Genomic DNA, 24265 nt, shown 5'->3' with positions numbered 1-24265 from the left:
AATTTCTGTTTTATATGATCCTAAAGAGTCAGTTTTCAGGTTCGTATTCAGTGAGCATATCTGCAATGTATTGAGGTCCTAGACCATTTAGTGTTTTATAGACAAGTAATAATCCTTAAAATCTATTCTGTATGTAATTGGGAGCCAGTGTAAAGACCTAAGGACAGGTGTAATGTGCTTTGATTTCCTGGTTCTGGTCAGAATCCTGGCCACAGCGTTCTGGATGAGCTGCAACTGTCTGACTGTCTTTTTGGGAAGGCCAGTGAAGAGGCCATTACAGTAATCCACCCTGCTGCTGATAAAAGCATGTCTTCACTGAAAACAAAGCATCTTATTCTTGCAATGTTTTTGAGATGATAAAATGTCGATTTAGTTACTGCTTTAGAGTCAGATCTGAGTTTCAATAGTCATGTCAGAGTCACACTAAGATTCTTGACCTTATTTATTGTTGTTTGACCCTTAGAGCCAAGGTATGCATTCACCTTGAGAACCTCATCTCTGTTCCCAAATGCAATGGCTTCAGTTTTCTCTTTGTTTAACTGAAGATTTTTTTTTCTTCAAAACTAAATTATAAACATTTAAAGTATCATAACGGGGTTTATTGAATACATTCACAAATGCAAAAAAAGGGCCTTAAAATAACATTGTTTTTGCCCTTAATTCTGCTACTCCAGGAGAAATATTTCAGCTTAGTCCTCAATACCTCCTGATTCTGCTCCAAACATCCAGCACATCTGTTTCCGATTGAAATAGCCTGACAGAAGCGGTCCGATTCGAGCTATCTTTGTCTCCATGCCTGCGATTTCCCCACAGCTCCTCAATGCCAGTAATTCAGTAATTGTGGAGCTTACACCTCGACGTGGAGAAACAGGAAGGCTGTCGACCAAATGGGACACTTGACAGTTGCCTTAAATTGCCTGCTATTATGTTTTTTAAGACGGCTTCCACAAAATAACGTCCAGAGGGCAAAAAACAAGAGCAAAATCTCTGGCTCTGGATTCCAAGCAAGCCGAAGCTGGCCGACGACACGCAATCCTGCTCAGGCATTCGCTTGGCCGCAGCTTTTATTCCTCTGATCAGCTCATTGTGGTTTGATTGGGGGGTTTTGTTTTTTGCAAGTAGCCGACTGTAAGTTTGTCCAAGCGAATTTACTAAAACAACATGATTTATAAGACGTTTGTAAAGCACTTGAATGGATTGCCTGATCAAAGCTGTCTTTTGTGCTTGTTTTTTGAAGGGTTTCTTTAGTTGAGAATCACTCTGTGTTTTTGACAGCTACTATAAAACAGTTTGATAAGGCCACGCACACACATAGGGACGTCATGCGTGACCATTTTGTGAAATATTTAATGTAATTATAAATATGGTCAAAATGTTATTACGAAAAAATATATGTGTATTAAAAGTGTATTTTTTAACTTTTAAATAATTATTAAATAATAATAATAATAATAATAATGTACCAATAATAACAGTAATAATAATAACAATAACAAAAATAATAACAATAACAATAATAATAATAATAATAATAATATTACCAATAACAATAACAGTAATAATAATAACAATAATAATAACAGTAATAATAATAACAATAATAATAATAATAATAATGACAAAAACAACAACAACAATAATAATATTAACAATAATAATAATAACAATAATAATAATAACAATAATAATAATAACAACAACAACAACAATAATAATAATAATAACAACAATAATAACAGTAATAATAATAATAACAATAATAATAATAATGATGATGATGACAAAAACAACAACAAAAATAATAATATTAACAATAATAATAATAACAATAATAATAATATTAACAATAATAATAATAAAAACAATAATAATAATAATAGCAATAACGATAGCAACAATAATAATCCTTGCTGTAAGGCAACAGCACTACCTACTGCGCCACTGAATCACCCTAAATTTATATATAAAAAGATAAAAAATTATATATATAAATAGGCGATGCAGTGGCGCAGTAGGTAGTGCTGTCGCCTCACAGCAAGAAGTTCAGTTGGCATTTGTGTGTGGAGTTTGCATGTTCTCTCCCTGCATTCGCGTGGGTTTCCTCCGAGTGCTACGGTTGCCCCCACAGTCCAAAGACATGTAGTACAGGTGAACTGGGTAGGCTAAATTGTCCATAGTGTATGTGTGTGAATGAGTTTGTATGGTTGTTCCCAGAGATGGGCTGCAGCTGGAAGGGCATCCGCTGTAAAAAACATTTGCTGGATAAGTTGGCGGTTTATTCCGCTGTGGTGACCCCAGATTATTAAAGGGACTAATATATATTATTATTTTATTTTTTATTATTTTTATTTATTTATTTTTGTCACGTTTAGATTTTTTTTTTCAAAGGGCAGGGACAAATAAAAAACTTAATTAATTATTGTTTTAAAGTCATGCAAATTCATACAACATATATTTTTTAATTATGAAATATAATTTAATTAATGGTCGCAAAAATCATCACAAATGCAGCCCTGGCTTTATGGATTTTTTTTTTATGTCATCTTATCCTTTTATATACGATGAAGGTTTTGATATTTTACTTATTCTGGAAAGTTTATCTGTCTTTTTGTTTACCTGATGTGCACATAAATCAACTAAATGAGCTATAAAGATGTTTTATGTGCACACAAAACAAAAAGACAAACAAACTTTCCAGAATAACTAAAATATCAAAACCATCACTGTATAAAAGCATGAGCCATATAAAATTCACTTGCCGATTGTTGCTTGGATGGGACTTCAATGCGGAGTAAAAATCCACAAATTTAGCCATAACTCAAAAAACAGCGAAGGGCCTCTGGACAGCAGCGTCCCTATCGCCCCGTCACTGTCCAAGTCCATGATGTAACTTCTGTTTCTCATTGAAGGGAATTTGTTGAAACTGTTAAATTACACAGCTGGTGCAGAGCAGATCTGGCTTTACAGTCGGGAGATGTGAGTAATATATTACATTGATGTCTTCACATTTCAGCACGACGGTGGAAAAAACTCGACCTGTTTTCGTCAGTCGAAGAGTCTCAGCTGTGTTTTCGTAAAAGAAACATCAAACCATTGTCATTACGAGAACACGAACATGTTTGAAATGTTTATTGTTCATCCACATGTTACTTTTATACACTATTAAAACAATATCAGCTAATCCAACAGCCATTAATGAGAGACTAACATTTTTATACATGTCATTTGCTACTCGAAACTGTAAAAAATATCCATAAAATGAGCAGTTTTCCTTATTTTGTGATTTATGTTTTTATTTAATTTTTTCTCCCCGTTTATTTATGCTTTAGAATTTCATTATGAAGAATAAAACCAACTTTTAACCTTAAAAATTTGGAAAAAAGGTGACTTTATTAACATTTTTAATAGTTTAAAGCAGGAGACTCAAACTCGCCAAATGAAAGTTTGTGGCCCCCGCCTTAATTTGAAAGTTGTGTAGCACTTTACAGTTTTGTGTGTGGAGCTGAACGTACCTCTCGGGGTGGGACATCGGCTGGGCTTGACACAGGCAGAGAAACATTTCCCCATGAGTGAAAGTTGTTTGAGTGTTGTCATGGAGTGTTTTTCTCCGTGCATGGCTGGCTGTCTCATATCTATTGAGCACACGAGGACATTCGTCCCAGCACGCTTCATTCACAACACTTCAAAAAAAGTTTTTTAAGTTGCTGCCCAGCGGGACATTATACGTATATAATTGTAAATAAATAAATCAGTGCTTAATTTGAGCCGGATCTTGTCAGATTCTGTTCTGGGAAATTTCAGATATTTGTATTTTTTTTTTGGTATTTATTTTAATTGATTCAGCAATAACTTGTGCACAGTGAATACGTGTGTGTGTGTGTGTGTGTGTGTGTGTGTGTGTGAGAGAGAGAGAGAGAGAGAGAGAGAGAATGGCTGCGTCTGAAACTGCCTACTACTCAGTAGGTACTGGATTTGAATTTAAATGCAATACTCAGTAGAAAAGTTTGTTCTATACATGGAATTCGGACGTACTACATCCGCCATTTTGTCATGGTCACGTGACCTACCTGCGTCAGTTGTGTCGCTTATCTCCTTTTCATGAATTCTCTCACGGGGCATCATAGGATAGTGCAGCGTGCATAGGATGCGCACTTTAGAATCTCGCCAGAAGCAGTAAGTCATCCGGGCACTTCTCGCATACTGAATTTCGAATTCTATGAATTCGGACATACTACTCGGCTCGCATACTGATTTTAGCTTACTATATAGTATGGAAGTTTGCGATTTCGGATGCAGCAAATGAGTGTAGCGAATGCTGTGTGGAATGTGTGTGCGCTCGCAAAGTTAAAGCAAAATTCATGTTTAAAGGGCCATGAAACCCCCTCGTTTCAGCAGGGTGTTTTCACACCTCTACTTTGGAAAAAGTCAGAAAAGTGGGCGTGTCCATCTCTGTTTAGGGGGGAGTGTCGGAGGAAGAAAAGTGGGATGGTGTGGGAGTGTCTATTTTGGCACGCGCGAGTTTCAGAGTCAAAATTCACACACACACACACACACACACACAGTAGAAAGTGATGGTGTTTAACCTACATGGGCATCTGTAGTCGAATTATTTGCCAAATTATTAAATGGTGGACTTTAACTGCAGTTTGGCTCTTTCATTCAGGTAATTCATTCATGCCCCTCGCGACACACGAGATATTTGATTTGAGGAGCTGCTCTAAGCGTGTATTTTTCATGCAATGTTTTATACCGCACAGCGAATAAGAGAAAAAAAACCTCCGCATTTCGAAACTTAGATGCACACGACAGGTAGTGTCAGAAAGCCGCGTGTGTTATTCCGGTCACTAAATGTGGTAAAAACCCTACACAAGGTTAAAGTTTGGTTGTGGTGCTAACGTGTTTACACTCTGTGCAATAGTTTGTTAGATACGAACAAACTGAATAAACAAAGAGCACTGGTCGCTCACTTACCAAATCTGTAGAGACAGGACAATCACCAGCAACTAGAGCCGCGTCTTTATGAAGAGAAGACTACAAGCGAATCCGGATCTCAGTGTTTGCAGATGAGAACAGCTCTCAGGTAAACAATAATCCTCCTTATTGTTGTCGCGCGTCGCGTACACTGTTAGTCCACACGTGACTCTGATCTCTCACAGAGAGAAAATGAAAACGAAACTTAACTGCAGCAAACTATAAAAGCAACACTTCACGCTTGTTTTGCCAACACAACGTGGCGTCCCTGTCCTGAAAACACGGTGATAGTAATGAATATTAATGAAGTTGCACAATAGAGCGCGCTGATTGGTTTGAACCAAGCCTTACTCATGCATTAATGCATCACACTGTAAGACGTAATAAGACACACTCTGGCACAGACGTCCAGTCTGCACGCTGGAATACACGCTATTATGTCATGACCGTGACGCAGCTTCAAAAATTCGTTTCAAACCGGAAGTACGAATTTGCTTGAAATAACGCAAAAACAACCAATTTACACTTTTTAGTGAAATATAGGTGTCCTAATAGTGTTTTTAGCAGTGTGGGACACATATACGACTGTCAACAGCTCAAAAAATGTGTTTTGGTGTTTCGTGACCCTTTAACAATTGATCCTATCGTGGCGGGATAAAAGAAACGCAAGGAACTCAATGCAGCCTAATGTCGTCTGCAGTCACACATCGACACCTGTACCCGGTAACCCGAACCAATTATAGAGTCGCACCATTATTTGTGGGTCATTTGCATCGCCTCACACAATAAACATTACAAATATTTTTATATGATGTGAAAGTAGTCAAAACAAATAACAACAACACAGTGTTGCTTCTTTTACCTTTAACAACAGCATGGCGGATAACAGTAAATCTAATTATTATTATTATTACTAATAATATTACTATTTATTACTGATTGATTTCAATATGATTGAACTTATTTTGTGTTTAAAAAAATCCAGTCTTTTCAAATCTCTTTATTTTTATTTTTTTTAAAAAAACAAAATAAGATGAAAAAATAAGCAGATGAAAATTCAAAATGAATAATATAATTAATTTCTTGTGGAAAACCTGATGCGGTCCAGCCTCACACAGACTCTGCCTCCAGAGGCCCTCAGGTAAATTGAGCTTGAGACCCCTAAAGTGGTATATTGTCTGGGTTGATGTTGTGTATTACAATACAAAAACTTTGTAATAAACTGCCAGAAAATGTTCTGCTACTTTACAGACTTCAGATTTCTCTGTGTGTTATTTCTTTTGCGTTATATTATTTCAAACTACTAAATTGTCTATAAAAGTCACATTTTCTAAGCCGAATTTTAACACCAAAAATCGACAGAGCAGAGATCAACATCCCATAATACAATTCACAACCATAAACAAACACAAAACTATTTAAAATAGAGAAATGGTTTATTATTAGATATTTTACAGTCCACTGAGTACCACAGGGTTCTTCCATATATTCCAAAGTCATATTTGAGCATGGTGGCTCATTGGTTAGCACTGTCGCCTCACAGCAAGAGGGTCAAAAGAAGTTTGCCTGTTCTCCCATGTTCGCGTGGGTTTCCTCCAGTTTTCCTCCGGGTTTCCTCGGTTTCCCCCACAGTGAAAAGACATGCGCTATAGAAGAATTGGATGAACAAAATTGGCCGTGTGTGTGTGAATGAGAGTGTGGGTTTATCCCAGTACTGGATTGTGGTTGGAAGGGCATCCGCTGCTAAAACATATGCCAGAATAATTGGCGGTTCATTCCGCTTTGGCGACCCCTGATAAATAAGGGACTAAGACGAAGGAAAATTAATAAATGAATATTTAAGCACTATAGTATAGTATAGTATAGTATAGTATAGTAATCTAAGGAAATTTTCAATGTTTGTCCCAAGTTCGTTAACAACATTGAAATACTGCAGTTTACTCCTAATATTACATTATTTAAAAAAAAATCTTATACATTCAGTTGAAACAAAAAGTCGGTAACACTGTAGAATAATCCATAGTAGTTAATGTATTTGGGTGACATGGTGGCTCAGTGGGTAGCACTTTCGCCTTACAGTATTTATTAATCATATTCTATCATGAACGAATGCATTATTAAAATCTAAAGTTGTGCTTGTTGACATTAGTTAATGTGCAGTGAGTTTACATGAACTAACATGAACTAACGTTACTTACGTAAATAACCTTGACTAACGTTAACAATGATGAATGAATATTGTAATAAATTTCTTACTAATTGTTTGTCTATGTTACTAAGTACATTAACTATAGCATTAACTAATGGGTGATTATTTTAAAGTGTTACAAAAAGGTTTTTGTCACTGAATGACCCATTCAGATTTGTTCAAAACGACTCATTCAGTCATGAATTGAATTAAATGACATGCTGGAATACTTTCTAGTATTAACTAATTAACTAATGTCAACAAGTCAGCACACAAATCGATTAAGTTAACTTAAGAAATTAAAGTGGATTGAACATAAAACAATTACGTTGTCCCCCTAAAAATCATAGGAATTATGTTGTTTCAGCTCATTTATGATAAGCAGTTTAAACAAGCAGCAAAAATCAGTTTTTAAGACTTGTGTTGGGATAACATGAAGGAATTAAGTGAACTTATCGGTTTTTACAAATATATGTGGATTGAACAAAAACAATTAAGTTCTTCCCCCAAGAAACTAAAGAATTGTGTTGTTTAAATAAGTAAATTGAACAAACGGCAAATGTTTATACCGTCATATATTTTCTCAAATAACGTTCAGACTGATCGTTTTGCTTCATAGGACCTCAATGTATCATCAGGATACAGAACACTTATTAGTAAAACAGTAAAAACAAATCGGTTTAGACTTTCATTCATTCCCTCAGCTGTAAAGTTTTTAAATTTAGGGTAGAATTTGTATTGTATAATGTGCTTTTGTGTATTATGTGTGACATGCTTGTATGCTGCAGCCAAATTGCCTTCGGGAAATTAATAAAGACTGACTGACTAAGGAGACACAAGTCACAAGTAACAAAACTAAGTTTTCTTTTTTTGCTTGTATGTGGGGTTTTTTACCCTCAAAGTCCAGGTAGTTTTTATTGCATTTAATGACTTACCAAGTACTATGTTTTTAACTCTAAAAAACATATTTAATTAAGAACAAAAAAAGTGCATTCAGTGCATGTTGTTGTGGGTTAAAGATTTTATTTCGATTTATTTCTCACAGTCCTGAATTGGTCGTGTTTTATGCAAACATGCACATTTGGTTCAGTGTGATGATGTATTGAATACTGTTGTTGTGAATTTATACGTCACCATGGTAACGTTATCTAGCTGGCTGACACAGATTAGGTTCTGTCTGAATGATTTGTGAAAGTCTTGGAAGCGTCATTTAACATTGGTAGAAAGTTATAAACAAATGAGTAATGTTTTGGAATGCGTGTCCTTACTTTCTTTTTTTCCCTCATTAAAAGTGTTTAGAAGTTTACAGCTGCGGTACAGACCATGCTGCCATATTATTATATAAATACATATGTCCTGTAAATATTTCAAGTGTTAAAATTCAAAGAATGGTGACACTTTAGTTTAAGTAGCAGTTCTCACTATTATATAGTGGCTTATTACAAAGATATTGGCTGTTGATTAGTACCTATAAAGTACATATTCAGTATGATCTTATTCCTAATCCTACCCAATACCGGAACCTAACTACGACCTTAATAGCTTTTAATTAATTCAAATTAATTTTAATTAATTTTAATTAATTTAATTAATAAGCAACAAATTATGAGTTTATTAAGCTAAAAGTCTTAATTAAAGATTTGTTAATAGCTTAAATTAAAGTGTGACCAAAAAAAAAAACTGTAAAATGTATTAAATATTTACATCACATTTCTATATTTGATATTATAATGTGAATCATTAAAATAACACAATAATGTTTTATAATTTTAAATACAGCAGGGTAAATAAGTATTGAACACGGCACCATTTTTCTCAGACAACATATTTGTAAAGGTGCTGTTAACTTTGTGCTGTGGTTTTCACCTGGATGTTGGTAACAACCAAAGAAATCCATATATGCAAATCTAATCAGTTTACAAATGAAGATGTATGTAATAAAATAAATGGGAAAAGTATTGAACACATGAAGAAAAGAAGATGAAGAAAGGCAGTGAAAGCCCAGACAGCAGCTGAAATCTATCAGTAGTTATTTAGTAACCATCTGCCCTTCCTCATTGTAAATTAACATTAACTGCTTCAGTGCAACATCTACATTTCCAGGATGATAAAGATGAAACCAGGTTGGACATTTCAGCAAGACAATGATCAAAAACACAGCCAAGGAGACTCTCAAATGCTTTCAGAGAAAAAAACAAGCTGTAGAATGGCCCAGCCAATCACCTGACTTGAATCCAATAGAAAATACAAAATAAAGATCAAATTTGATAGATGAGACCCACAGAACCATCAAGGTTTTTACACTCTGTTGAAGTCTGAAAAACTCAATGCCTGAGCAATTTATGTGACTTCATTCTCCATATGAGAGGTGTCTTTAAGCTGCCATCACCAAAAAAAGCCTTTTATATGAAGTATTAAATACCTTTCAGTAGTTCAGGATTTCTTATTGGGTCGATGCATTGTTATTACACAGAACTCTTTTGTCATTTTTTATGTTTGTATTGTTTGGGTTTTTTAAAAAATCTGGTTCAATTCCATGTTCCAATTCCAACAGCTCCTTTAGAAATATATTAATCTCAGGCAGAAACATGACCTGTTCAATACTTATTTTCCCCGTTGTAACTAGTAAGTGCCATTTTAAAATGCTATTTATTTCTATCATGGAAAAGACTTTAAAAAAACAAACATTACTCCTACTTTTTAGTAATAATTCCGATTTGATCAAAAGATTTGGTGCTTAGAAACGTTATTATCTATGTCAGTGGTCACCAAACTTGTTCCTGGAGGGCCGGTGTCTTGCAGATTTTAGCTCCAACCCTAATCAAACACACCTGAACAAGCTAATCAAGGTCTTACTAGGTATACTTGAAACATCCAGGCAGGTGTGTTGAAGCAAGTTGAAGCTAAAACCTGCAGGGACACCGGCCCTCCAGGACCGAGATTGGTGACCCCTGATCTATGTTAATAATTGTAATATAATTTATTTCAGGATCCTTAAACGAATAAAACGTTTAATAGAACAGTATTTATGTGAAATAGAATTGTAACACTGTAAATATATTTATACTGTCTGGTTTAATTGACTATTAAAGAATAAATAGGCTTAAAAACACTAAAATCTTATTAAAATGTCTAAACATGACTTTAATTTTAATAATTTTTTTTTTTTTTATTTAATTAAAAAATTTAATTAAATTAAACATTTTAGGGCAGGGTGTCACGGTGGCACAGTGGGTAGCACGATCGCCTCACAGCAAGAAGGTTGCTTGTTCAAGCCTCGGCTGGGTCAAAAGGGCTCCACAAATGAATGAAAAGAAAATGAAGGAATTTTTAGGGCAGCCCGGTGGCACACGGTGGGTATCGCTGTCACCTCACAGCAAGAAGGTCGCTGGTTTGAGCCTCGTCTGGGTCAGTTGAAATTTCTGTTTGGAGTTTGCATGTTCTCCCCATGTTTGTGTGGGTTTCCTCAGGGTGCTCTGGTTTCCCCCTCAAGTCCAAAGACATGCACTATAGGTGAATTGGGTAGGCTAAATAGTCCGTAGTGTATGTGTGTGAATGTGAGAGTGTAAGGGTTTTTCCCAGTGATGGGTTGCAGCTGCAAGGGCATCCGCTGTGTAAAACATATGCTGGATAAGTTGGCAATTCATTCTGCTGTGGCAACCCCTGATTGATAAAGGGACTAAGCCGAAAAGAATATCAAAGAATGAATAAAACATTTGTATTTTATTTTATTTTATTTTATTTTATTTTATTTTATTTTACAACTGTGCCTCCTGTGCCAAAAAAAATAAATAAATAAATAACTGAGGTACATTTAAGTAGTTCAGTCCTGCTACTTGTGTTTTCTTCAGTGGAGCTTGTAGAAACTTGATAAACAGATTTTGACTCGACTAAACTTTAACCGCCACATGTGTTCATCACCGCAGAGACAAACAATATTAGAGTTTGAGGCAGTGTTGAAGACTGTCTACTATAATAAAGTGAAGCCACACACATGCAGCCTCTGGCCACTCGTTCTGACAGAGGAAGTGATGCGTGTGTTTGCCTCTGATGAGCTTGTCCACACAGGAAGAGCAGGTTCTTCATCTGGATCTGGTTGACCTGCTGGGTGGCTCTTTCCACAACACTGGCTGCATTAAGATTTGGGGGTTTTAGGACTTTTTAGAGCTTATGCTTTTAGACTTTACTTTTTAGTTATTTAATTAGGACAGTGAGGTCTGACTTTGCTTGAATAAAAGTCTTGTCACTTAACAGAAATAATGTACAGTATAGAATATAAAGTCACGGTGCAGTGGAAACAGAATTAATATTGTGTTTGACTCCCATGAGCTTGGAGGACTGCATCCATACATTTCTGCAATGACTCAAATAACTTAATAAAGTCATCTGGAATGGCAAAGATAGCTTTCTTGCAGGACTCCCAGAGTTCATCAAGATTCTTTGGATTCATCTTCAATGCCTCCTCCTACATCTTACCGCAGACGTGCTCAACAATGCCTTGGTGACTGGGCTGGCCAATCCTGGAGCACCTAAAACTTTTTCTTTTCAAGAACTTTGATGTGGAGGCTGAAGTATGAGCAGGAGCGCTATCCTGCTGATGAATTTGCCCTCTCCTGTGGTTTGTGATGTAATGGGCAGCACAAATGTCTTGATACCTCAGGCTGTTGATGTTGCCATCCACTCTGCAGATCTCTCGCACGCCCCTCTACTGAACGTAACGCCAAACCATGATTTTTCCTTCACCAAACCTAACTGATTTCTATGAGAATCTTGGGTCCATTCGAGTTCCAGTAGGTCTTGCACAGTAATTGTGATGATTGGGATGCAGAAAGCAAAGAAGGTAAAGGTGCTCCAGGATTGTCCAGCCCAGTCACCACATAAAACATTATTGAGCATGTCTGGGGTAAGATGAAGGAGGAGGCTTTGTAGATGAATTCAAAGAATTTTGATAAACTAGGAGTCCTGTAAGAACTCTTTGCTTTACCATTCCAGATGACTTTATTATTAAGTTTTTTCAGTCATTGCAGAGATGTATGGATGCAGTCCTCCAAGCTCATGTAAGTCATACACAATATTAATTCTGTTTCCACCACACCATGACTTTTTATTCTATACTGTACATTATTACTGTTAAGTGCCAAGACTTTTGTCTAAGCAAGGTCAGACCTTACTGCTCTAACTAAATATCTCAAAATCAAGACATGATCATATTTTATTTTATTAAAATAAGCATAATCTAGAGGCCTTTGCCTTTCATATTAGCCACTTCTGGTCCCAAATGATCAACTAGAAGTCAAGTTTTTATTTGCTGTTCCTAAAACTTGGATATGCGACAAGACTTTTGTCAGGTGGTGTACACCACTGTAAATATACATTACATATTTTTCCTAAAAACCTCAGTTTGTTTGACGAACACAGAATACTGAATTTAGATGAGTCTCATTTTTTTTTTGGCAAAGCCAAACTTATGATTGGACTTTCTCTGTGAGGATTCGCTTTGGCAGTGATTCTGAAATGTAAACTATATGTGAGAGTTTAGCACTTCAAATGTATTATCACAATTAGTCCATTTTTAAACATCATGACTATCACCAATACCATGTAGTAATGTGACATTAGCATGATAATGACAGTTCATTAGATGTTCCTATGCAGTTGCTTGGATATTTTAGATGGTTGCACTATAATTGAATTCTGTAAGTGCTGTTGCTCAACAAAGTTTTCTACTTCGGGTTAGATGTTTGATCATGTTGCTCTGTAAGTCATAGATGTATGTTTATGTTTGGTGGAGATGAGGTCTGATATTTGTTTAGTTGCTTACAGGGTGTTTACATGATGGTATAATAATGTCCAGGTCTATAGCCAGTGCTGATTATGTTCCTCCGTCTGCATTCATCGTCATCTGTTGTCAATAACATCAGCGATAAGTCTTTCACACCATCTCATTACAGCCATCTGGACGTATGTATGCGAGTGTGTTGTGTGCTTTACATCCTTGGTTGGTTTTATTAACAATCATAAATGTGTCAGTAAAACATTGATAAACTATGATGGTAGCATTGAAACGCTGCGCTAGTTGTTTTTAATTTTCACTTTGTCTTTTTGTGCAAGCAAATGTTCTGCCTTTATAAATAAAAAGTCCTCATATTAACATATTTCAAAACAACTCATTATGCTAATACTCTGTACACAGCAAAAGATTTATGCTTTTCTCAAGGCAGATTATGAACTAGTGGAAAATCTCGAGAAGACTTGGAAGGAGAAGCTTGAGAAATATCTAAAGAACACAAAACAATACAGCTCAGGGCTTTTTTGAGTAACTTACCAACTAATACCACCCTAGCAACCATATATTAAATATTAAAACATTTAGTAAACATGGATTTTTTTCACAATTTAATTGAAAAAGTTATGTAGCTATATGGATATACGTACAGTTGTGAACATTTAAAGTAAAACACAACATTTATAAAAGATGTCCTAAAACTGTTAAACAACACCCATCAGTCTTTTTATTTATCCTTCGGCTTAGTCCTTTTATTTATCAGGGGTCACCTCAGCAGAATGAACCACCAACTTATTAAGTATATGTTTTACGCAGCGGATGCCCTTCTGTTTGCAAGCCAGTACTGGGAAACACCCAAACACACTCATTCACACATATACACTATGGCCAATTAGGCTTATTCAATTCACCTGTAGTCCATGTCTTTAAACTGTGAAGAAACGTGAGAAAACCCACGCGGACATGGGGAGAACTTGCAAACTCCTCACAGAAATGCGAACTGAGCCAGCCAGGACTCAGACTAGCAACCTTCTTGCTGTGACGCGACAGTGCTAACCACTTAGCCACCGTGTCACCCCTAAAACACATTGTTTTATTTATTTATTTATTTGTTGATCTTCTTCAAACGTTGACTACTAAATATGCAACTTATGTATGTTTTCTGCATATAGGCAAAGAGCATAGAATCACCAAGAGGTGACACTCTAGTGTGATTTGGGCGATGGGGCGGTGGCCATTTTGGAATGAAAATTCCAACAGAACAGCAGCATATTATAAGTCTGTAAAATAAACTATTAAAAGTGCTGATGATTGTGATAGTAAGTGTTGTATTGTCGTCTTTCAGGTTGTATCTCAGCTTTAATGTGCTTTTTAAATAAATAAATAAAAAAACAATGCAGCTACTTGTCAACGGGACTGCAATAAGATCCAATAGACAGCCGATCGCTTTTACTCCAAAATGGCGTTATCCGGGGCTGTTGCTGGGCGCTCCTGTTGCAATGGAATGTACTATTGAGTGTCGCCTCTTGGTGATTCTAAGCTCTTTGATATAGGTGAGGTTAAAATTCCAATTTTAAATAAATGTTATCAGTAGTTTTTAAAATAAAACATATTTACATTTAAAATTTTGATTAAATGTGATATTTATATTTTAATTTCAATTATTTAAAATTTATTCTTAATATATTCTTTCTTAAAACCTGCAATCAAAGATAAAAAAGAAAGAGAGAGACCGACTTAGAATGTCACTTACATGTTTAATATTGATTTTACATTTTGATTACATTTGAATTTTTATTTTAAATTTTACAGCATGTCCACTGTAGTGGACCATAGTATCAATTAAGTTAAAAACGACTGCTACTCAAACAACAAAACTGTACAGGATATGGCTGTAAAGGGATAATAATTCATATTAATGTAACAAAAACTAAACAAAAGCCATATTTCCTTTTGTATTGAAATTCCTGAAACAGAGCCGAACTCAAAAACAAAATAAAAACAAAATAAGAAGTGACGTTAATCCAAAACAAATTTAACATAAAAGCGATTTACAACTGATTGTCATTCTCTAATTGTCTCTAATTTTCTCTAATTGTCTGATTGTCAGACTCTAAATCAGAGTCTCCCTCAACTATCTTATAAAGAATCCTCTCTGCTTCAGTTCTGCCTCCTACAACATGCAGTCATTAATTACATTAAGATGGACCTGATGTCCACTATAGTGGACATTTAAAAAAGCATGATATTTTGAAACACAAACAAGTTAACACTTTTAAAGGGTAAATGTTTTGCTCCTGACACTTTAATAAACAAATATATATATGTAACAATAATAGTAAAAAAAACATTTAAAAAGCTAAATTTTAAATGCCTCTCTCCTTCCTATGAAATGTGCTTTTTTGTATGTCGCCATTTTGGATACAGTGTAAGAAGTGCTTCCTAGCATGCCAGCCAATCATATAACATATTACTACAACACTCTAAACTCTAAACAGTACAACAGGACTTGACAGAGTAGCTCAAAAACTCAAAGAAAATTCATGAAAACACAATGTCCACTACAGAGGACACAAGTCAGTGGGTGGGGTCTCAGGAGGACAGAACAGGTTTTAAAAAAATAAATATAAATAGCCATTTTTTAAAACTTATTACAATACATTTATTCATATCATGGACATTTGAGTAGTTTTTTTAATTATACCTGTTTTTTTTAATCAGGCTATTTATTTCATCTTCTTTTTTAGATGGTATAAGCATGCGTGTCATTTCACCTCATTCTAAAAACCTGGATGATTCTCATATTATTTAATGCTACACAAAAAAATGATTTATTGGATTTACTAATTGTTTTTAAGGCAAGTATACATTGTTTACAACTATACACATTGTTTACAACCACTTATCTTAAAAGAATCTAAATTCAATTAATAGTTTTTTTCAGTGTATGGTAAAAGATGTAAACTCTCTCACCTAAGTTCTTCTTCGCCTCGCACTAAACCAGATACAGTCAACACAGGCACTTCTAGTCCACAGGCATAGATCCGACACAAAGCCAGGCTTCATCCCTGAGCTCTGCCACACATGAGTGCCCACCGAACGCAGGCCTCTAGGCGCTGGAATTCATAGCCCTGTGGAGGCTGGAGATAAAGCCGCATGTATGTGCGCTAAGTAGGGCTCACGTTACATGCTGAAACCCATGCCACCCAGGAACTGTTACCATATGAAAGCAGACTGTTTTGAAAGGAGAGCACCGCCTGGCTCGGCTCTTTGTGTCAGAGCGATAACCAGACGGGACGTGTTAAATTGTCTCTATCACAGCTAATGAGTTTGAGGTCAGTGGCTGTGGGTTGCTAGACTCAAGCCACACAGAGAGACTGTACAATTGACTGGAGGTTTGTGTATGTTGTGGCGGTCGGATGGTTTGGGTGTGGGGCGCAAGTCGATGCGTGTCACATTTGGGTTTTCGGTCGGTCTTGTTTGTCTGCGAGTTTTACGCTTGGGCAGTAATTTGACAGTGATTACTACACATCGCTGAAATGTGCATTTTTTTCCCTCAATGTTTGGCCAATGGAAGGAATGTGTTTGGACGGATGAGGTGGGTTTCCCTGTTGGAGAAAAATAAGTCATAGGAGAGCTGACAAAAGTTCCTTAAATGGCACCTATGATGAATATCATCTTTTGGAAGCTGTTTGGACAGAACTATGTGTAAGTATAATGTGTCCATTGTCATTGTCATATAAGGGTGATAGAAACAAGTCTCTTTTATTACATTTTCTGATGTTTAAATAGGATTCAACAACCCCCGTTCTGGTATTTATTGTATTTATTTTAATGGATTTGGATCTGGGGCAGTTTGCTGCCATCTGTGATGTGGCTGGAATAAGAATCAGCACCTTAAAGTCTGAGTCCATGGTGCTCTACCGAAAAAAGGTGGTTTGCCATCTTCAGGTTGGAGGAAAGTCCTTACCCCAGGTAGAGGAGTTCAAGTACGTTGGGATTTTGATCACGAGTGAGGGAATTATGGAATGTGTGATTGACAGGTGGATTGGTGCAGTGGCAGCAGTAATGCAGTCGATGTACTGGTCCGTTGTGGTAAAGAAGCTTTGGGTCATGATCGAAAGGACAAGATCTCGAATACAAGCAGCCAAAATGATTTCCCTTCACAGGGTGGCAGGGCGCACCCTTATGGATAGGGTGAGAAGCTCTGTCAGCCGGGAAGAGGTCGGAGTAGAGCCGCTGCTCCTCCACATCGATAGAAGTCAGCTGAGGTGGCTCAGGAATCCTTGGATGCCTCCTGGACGCCTACCTGTTTCAGGCATGTCCCACTGGGAGGAGGCATCGGGGAAGACCCAGGACACGCTGGAAGGACTATGTCTCTCAGCGGAGAATGCCTTGGGATCCCCCCGAAGGAGCTGGAGGAAGTGTCTGGGGAGAGGGAAGTCTGGGGTTTTCTCCTAAGACTGCTGCACTGGCCACCCATCCCTGGAAAATCGGTTGAAAATGAATGAATGAGGATCCGGCAATAACTTGTGTGTGGTGAATACCTTAAGCAAGTTAAAGCAAAAGTCACGTTTAACTATTGGCCCTCAACAATATTTTCAGCCAATTGGCTTTCTTATGTTTATAATCACTCTCATTGGTTGGTGTTTGTTTCGCACACATTGAGCATCGAAAATAAATACTGGCTTAGTGAAAATGAAACTGCGTGAATGGATCAGGATAGAGGTAGATGAAGCAAAGCGATCTCAAGTCAGCCAAAAAACATGACGGAAGAGCTACTGAGGGCTCTTCTTGAAGATTAGACTGAGTGACCCACACAGCAAATATTCTCTGGCCCTGCTCTGGCTCACACAATGAGGTTTTGCTTGACCCAACATGCTGCAGTGAATTATGGTACATGACTGGACCAAATATGGCTTCCAGACAAGGGCCAAACACGGACCGTATCTGGGTCAAGTCTCAGCCAGGTGAATAACTTATAACTGGGCCTGAACTGGGCCAGATAGGTTGGTGTGTCACGATTGCAATGAAATTGATAAACTAACAAAGCATTGCACTTTAAGCACACTATGGCACTGTATGCACTATAGCACACTTCTTTGCTACCTGGGGAGTGATTTCATTATTTATTTTTTCCCTTTGCACATAATAGTGAAGTGAACTGAATAGTGATTGTTCGTACAAATTATGTTTGTAGCTACCGGTTTTTATTATCTATGACTGAACTATAACGTTACTTGGTACAAAATAATTAAAGACCGTTCAGAAATGTGATGCTCTTTTTTGGGCTTTCACCGTTTAATGACGTCATGTTCTGGGAAAACTGAAATTGTTTGGTGTACGTCAGTCCAGTATCTTTTATTTCCTGGTTTTGTTCCTGTAATTATTCATTTACTAATTAAGCACTGCCACCCACTGATTTGATTGACCGCGGCATATTAACGTCTTCGTTGTAACACGTATAATCATATCAACAAGACAGGACGTGCGCAAAGCAACTGGGATTAAATTGATCATCAATCATCAACAAATGTGATCAAGAATGAGTTTTACAAATATAAAACGTTTTTAAAACTGTGCATGTTTGTAATGAATTTCAGCAATTTTCTCATCTTTATCACCACAGCTGCATGTCAGTACAATTACAAAAGAAGATGCTTCAATCCCAGTTTGTGGACATTAAATCAGGTTTATTTTGTACATTAACATAACGGATATCCATATACAGCAGTGGATATTAACGTGTATCCCGTCACATTTGTGTGCAAAAACAGTTTAAAGTTAACGCGCATGCTGTGTGTGCATTAATTTTGTAATGACATTGTGTGTGACTCATTGTTGCAGAAAGGCTTAAATTACATTCACATGCATTAAAGAATCATTGGTAAAATCCTTACTGTAGTATTTCTCACAAATGTTACACGAGATCTGCTTGTTTTATGTCTGTCACTGTGCTGTTTATCTGATGCAACTAGCATTAAAGGCACAGGCCACAAAAACAGCTACATTGTGTTCACAGCAGAATATTCCAACATTCTGAAAGGTATAATAAATGATCTAATGGGTGTTTTGAGCTGAAACTTTACAGACACACTCTGAAGACACAAAATACTTCAATCTTAAAAAAGGCTAAAATAGGTGCCCTTTAAAGATGAACAATTGGGCAAATTTGCAATTCATCAGTTCTCCATTTTGAGATTGCTACAGTATACCCTTTTTTTAAAAAAAACTGAAATTGCAGTTCAGTCAAAAGCAAAAAACAAATCTAAATTCTGTTATCATTTACTCACTCTCGAGTTTCTGTTTTCTGTTGAACACACATGAAGGTATTTGAAGAATGTTGGAAACTGGAAGCCAATGACTTTCATACTATTTATTTTTCCTACAGTTTAAGTCTACTGGTGAACAGCATTCTTCAAATTATATTAATTTCTCTGTGAACTGTCCCTTTAAGAGCAGTGAGCAATCTTTGTTTAAAAAAAAAAGTCGAAATATTTTTGTAAATTTTCCCAAATTGAACTGATTCACCAGAATGAATCGGACTTTCCAGCACCGCATGAGCATGGTGTATAGAGTAAATGAGTAAATGGTAATTATATGAAATTATAGCTTGCGTCGTACATTTTTGTACCTCTGTGCAGAGGAGCTGGAAGCAGAAGATGCCACGCTGGTCGATACATGTACCATGAGGAGCACAGGAGATCTACGCTAAAGACAGAACAGAGAAAACACTTCACCTGGACACATTTCACAGGTAAACACTTTTTTTTTGCCTAGCACAGGATTACTTATAGGAAAAAGATACATACAGTTGAAGTCAGAATTATTAGCCCTCCTGTATTATTAGCCCCCTTTTTATATTTTATAGCCCCCTTTTATATTTTTCCTTCAATTTCTGTTTAAAGGAAAGAAGATTTTTTTAAACACATTTCTAAACATAATAGTTTTAACTCTTTATTTTTTTATTATTTTATTTATAGTAGTAGTATAGACAATACAATGATTTCACTTGAGAGTGTACATTTCCCATTGCTAAACAGTTTTCTTTTTTACAAACTATAAAGTAACAGAAAACAATACAAAACAAAAGTTTCATGAAATAAAATATATGAAAATAACAGTAACAATAAAATGGTAACAAAAATAATATCAACAATAACTAAATAAACATAGATCAGAGGCGAGGCAGTGTTGCAGTAGGTAGTGCTGTCGCCTCACGGCAAGAAGGTCGCTGGTTCGAACCTCGGGTCATAAATTGAAAAATGTTGGGAATTGGGTTGTAACATTTTCATATTTCTACAAAGATTGGATGGAGCAACCTAATGTATTTAGTTCACTTGGACTAGATATTTCTAAATACATTAATTTGGAGTTGATGCGAGAATGTAATTTTTTCCATCACATAAATATCATATGCTATTTCTAGTCATTCTTGAATTGTTGGGGATTCAGAAAATAGATAAATAATTAATTTCAATTAACTAATTTATTTTATCTTTGTCATGATGACAGTACATAATATTTTGCTAGATATTTTTCAAGATACTAGTATTTATATTTAACTATACTAGTATACTTAAATAAGTATACTAATGCTAGTATATATATTTAAAGGCCTATCTAGATTAATTAGGTTAATTAGGCAAGTTAGGGTAATTAGACATGTCGATGTACAATGGTGGTTTGTTTTGTAGACAATAAAAAAAAAACATGGCCTTAGAGGGCTAATTATATTGTACTAAAAAATAGTTTTAAAAAATTAGAAACTTCTTTTATTCTAGCCAAAATAAAAGAAATAAGACTAATAGACTGTTTAAAAAAGAAAAAAATTCACAGGAGGGCAAATAATTTTTAACTGTATATATAAACATTTTTCATCCTAGTTTGTTGAGCTTCATTCAGCATGATGGGTCAGATGAACCTGCTGGTCATTTCCCTCTAGAATCAGCAAGTTATTTTCTTACTCTTTTACTGATTTATTTATTTATTTTTTATCTCTGTTAACCCTAAATATGTACAATGTATGCCTCAAATTTTTGATGGAGCTCTCTGAGCGGTTGAGGTCGAAAAATGTCAGAAAGTGCGCCATGTCATATGCTCCAGCACCAATACCACTGATACAGTAGTTGCCTAGCAACATAAAAAGCGCAATGCACTGCACTGCTCTTTTCTAAAGTCAACAAAATGGCAGTGCAGTGCGCCTCGCATTTTCAGAACTGAAAAGCTTGTCTGGTGTGATCGGCCCCTACAATGTCAATATTATTTATATAGCACTATTAAAGGTGCAGTATGTAAGTTTGATACCCAGTGGTTGAACTAGGTAATTTCATTCTTGGATCAAAACACACGCAAGCGCAGGTTGCCAGATTGAGGGTGTGCCTAACTATCAAACCTAAAGGATGATTTAGAGCTGATTTAAATCATGTTCTGAATAAAACCAATGACAGGCTAGATAGAAGGAATATTCTCATATTAAAAGTTTTGACCTAACCAACTCCTAAAATTTATATTTTAGAAACGTAGCGTGTTGTTGGGACACTGGGTTACAATGTAACCTGCTCACCTAATGTCTACATTAGTAATATTTATATTATTTGCTAATTAATAAACTCATGTGGAACTCTGAATCTGTCTCTCATTTCGGAGTCGGCTACTGTCCACTGGAGGTCGGATTTCGGTCACAGACTCATGCTTTGAGAGCCTTCATGAATGAAAGAAAGAAAGAAAGAAAGAAAGAAAGAAAGAAAGAAAGAAAGAAAGAAAGATGCTGTTTTCCAACAAGGTCACCCGGAGTGCTGAAATATAAACTGGTAGTGGGTGGGTTAAATGACCAAAAGAAAGACAGACATTCCGCCATGTAACGCACATTTTCAAAGTAGAATATCTGACTTCAACATTGTTTGTCAGATAAACAAGAAAGTTCACATAGCATGTTCCTAAATATCTGCTAACATATTTTAGTATCTTTATGCTTTAGAAGAGTCAAAAACTTACATACAACACCTTTAAGCACAACGATGTTGATCAATATGCTGCACAGTACAAATCGCTGAGGTGAGAATCAGGACCTCTAAGACCGAGGCTATGGTGCTCCACCGGAAAAAGTTGCTTTGCCATCTCCAGGTTGGAGGAAAATCCTAAACCCCAGGTGGAGAAGTTCAAGTATCTTGGGGTTTTGTTCACAAGTGAGGGAAGGATGGAACGTGAGATTGACATGCAGATTCACAAAAGAGAAACAGAAAATTCTGAAATTCTTGCTGATAAAATGCAAAATCAAAAAGATATGTTTTCAGCCTAGATTTAAAAACAGGAAGAGATGATACAGATGTAATACAGAGTGGCAGAGCATTTCACAATGTAGGACCAGCTACTGCAAACATACAGTCACCCCTGCATTTCAGCCTCAATATAGTGGTGCATAGTAATCTGTAGTTTGATGACCGAAAAGAACACCCAGGCTAATGTTCAGTCAATAAATCTGTCAGGTAAGAAGATGCTAAGCCATTTAGTGATTTAAAAACCAAGAGAAAAATGTTTAAATTAACACAATAGTAGGGTGGCGCGGTGTCTTAGTGGTTAGCACTGACCTCACACCAAGAAGGTCACTGGTTCTGGTCCTAGCTGGTCTAGTTAGCATTTCTGTGTGGAGTTTGCATGTTCTCCCTGCGTTCGCATGGGCTTCCTCCGGTTGCTCCGATTTTCCCCACAGTCCAAAGACATGCGCTATAGGTGAATTGGGTAAGCTATATTGGCCATGGTGTTTGTGTGTGAATTAGTGTGTATGAGTGTTTCCCAGTACTGGGTTGCGGCAGGATGGCATCTGCTGTGTAAAACATATGCTGAAATGGTTGGTGGTTCATTCAGCTGTGGCGACCTCTAAAGTAGAGAATAAGCCAAAGGAAAATGAATGAATAAACATGATGAAACTGGCGTTAGACTTGTTTGAGGTAGTCATGACCTTTGGTACTCGTTAAAATCCTTGCAGCAGCATTACGATGGCAACAAAAACTGCAAGTCAAGGTGTTTGTGTATCTCTATGAATAAATATGTCTGTTTATTCGATGTATAAAAGCTAACATTAATATGTGTTGTACTTAGGTCACGTTGAGCCCATGCGGTGGTCCATGCTAGTCCTGCTGCTCCTGTCCTGCAGCCAGACGTTTGCCCAGCGCCCAGGAGACATCTGCCCACAAAACCCCCACCACGGTCAAGATGTCACAGCCAACACTGTGCCCACCGTGGATCCCAAACTCTTCAACAAGAGGCGGTACCGCTCACCACGCGTGCTCTTCAGCGAACACCCGCCCGACTCTGAACCCTCCCGGAGCAGGACCAAGAGGAAAGCAGGACCGCCTCAACATCGCGGCGTTTACTCCGTCTGCGAGAGCATCAGCCATTGGGAGGGAAATAAAACCAAAGCCACAGACATCACAGGCAATGAGGTCACCGTTTTACCTGACGTAATCATCAACAACTCCAAGAAAAAGCAATACTTTTTTGAGACCACCTGCAGCAGCGGGCGAACCGGAGGCTCTGGGTGTTTAGGGATCGACGCCCGCCATTGGAACTCATATTGCACCAATTCGCATACATTTGTACGTGCGCTGACTTCATTCAAGAACCTGGTGGCGTGGAGACTCATAAGGATCAATGTAGCTTGCGTGTGTGTGCTGAGCAGAAAGTCTTGGAGAGCATGACAAACTAGCAGATTTTCCACACACCAGCGACGGCCTTAATGATATCAAACTCGAGTCTATTACAGTATGTGATGGTGGATGTTTTCCAACCCTTCTTGACAACTAGTGACACAAAACAGACCTTCCAAGGAGGATAATTATGATGTGTTTGTGTCACAGGATGCTACAGTGGAATGAGTTGGGTTTTTCCACGTCTTTTTTTTAAGCTTTCGTCTTTTTAGAATAATTCTCAGCAGTACGAGAACATGTACATATATTGTTGTGTGTGGTAACTGTTATTTATTAAACCGCAGCATTATTGTTCATTTACTGTGGGTCCTCAGTGTGCATATTAAGAGATAAAATAAAGGAACATTTTGGATTAAATAAAAAGTTTAATTTAAAGTTCAGTCATCATTATTGCATGCTTGAAAACCGCAGGCTCTGTTCGATTTAATTACATTTTCTTTTTTTATTCATTGTAGAAAAAAAGCCATCCCAGGCTCATTCTGAAAACATAGCCCCGTATAAATGTCTGGAGAGCGACAAATACATCCCAGGAGCGAAGTTTTTTTGCAGTTTTTGTTTCTGCGAATCCACCAGAGGCCGCTGTCTATGCTTTTTGAGATCTTAAGTTTCTCT

At 36.8% G+C, this 24265-nt stretch overlaps 1 protein-coding gene across 2 annotated transcripts in view; it reads left to right on the top strand.

Moving 5' to 3' along the window:
* The window catches only part of ngfb (nerve growth factor b (beta polypeptide)), a 46471-nt gene extending 22443 nt beyond the window's left edge, over window positions 1-24028 (top strand). For both annotated transcript variants that reach the window (NM_001351718.1, NM_199210.2), the window contains 2 exons: window positions 19589-19701; window positions 23046-24028. In NM_001351718.1, coding sequence (NP_001338647.1) covers window positions 19626-19701; window positions 23046-23644 — 675 coding nt within the window. In that variant the 5' untranslated portion in view covers window positions 19589-19625 and the 3' untranslated portion in view covers window positions 23645-24028. The remainder of the gene's footprint in view (window positions 1-19588; window positions 19702-23045) is intronic.
* Window positions 24029-24265: the final 237 nt, after the last annotated feature.

Source organism: Danio rerio, chromosome 6, assembly GCF_049306965.1.
Source record: "Danio rerio strain Tuebingen ecotype United States chromosome 6, GRCz12tu, whole genome shotgun sequence".
NCBI classification, from domain to species: domain Eukaryota; kingdom Metazoa; phylum Chordata; class Actinopteri; order Cypriniformes; family Danionidae; genus Danio; species Danio rerio.
This window is presented reverse-complemented; position numbering and strand designations above follow the sequence as displayed.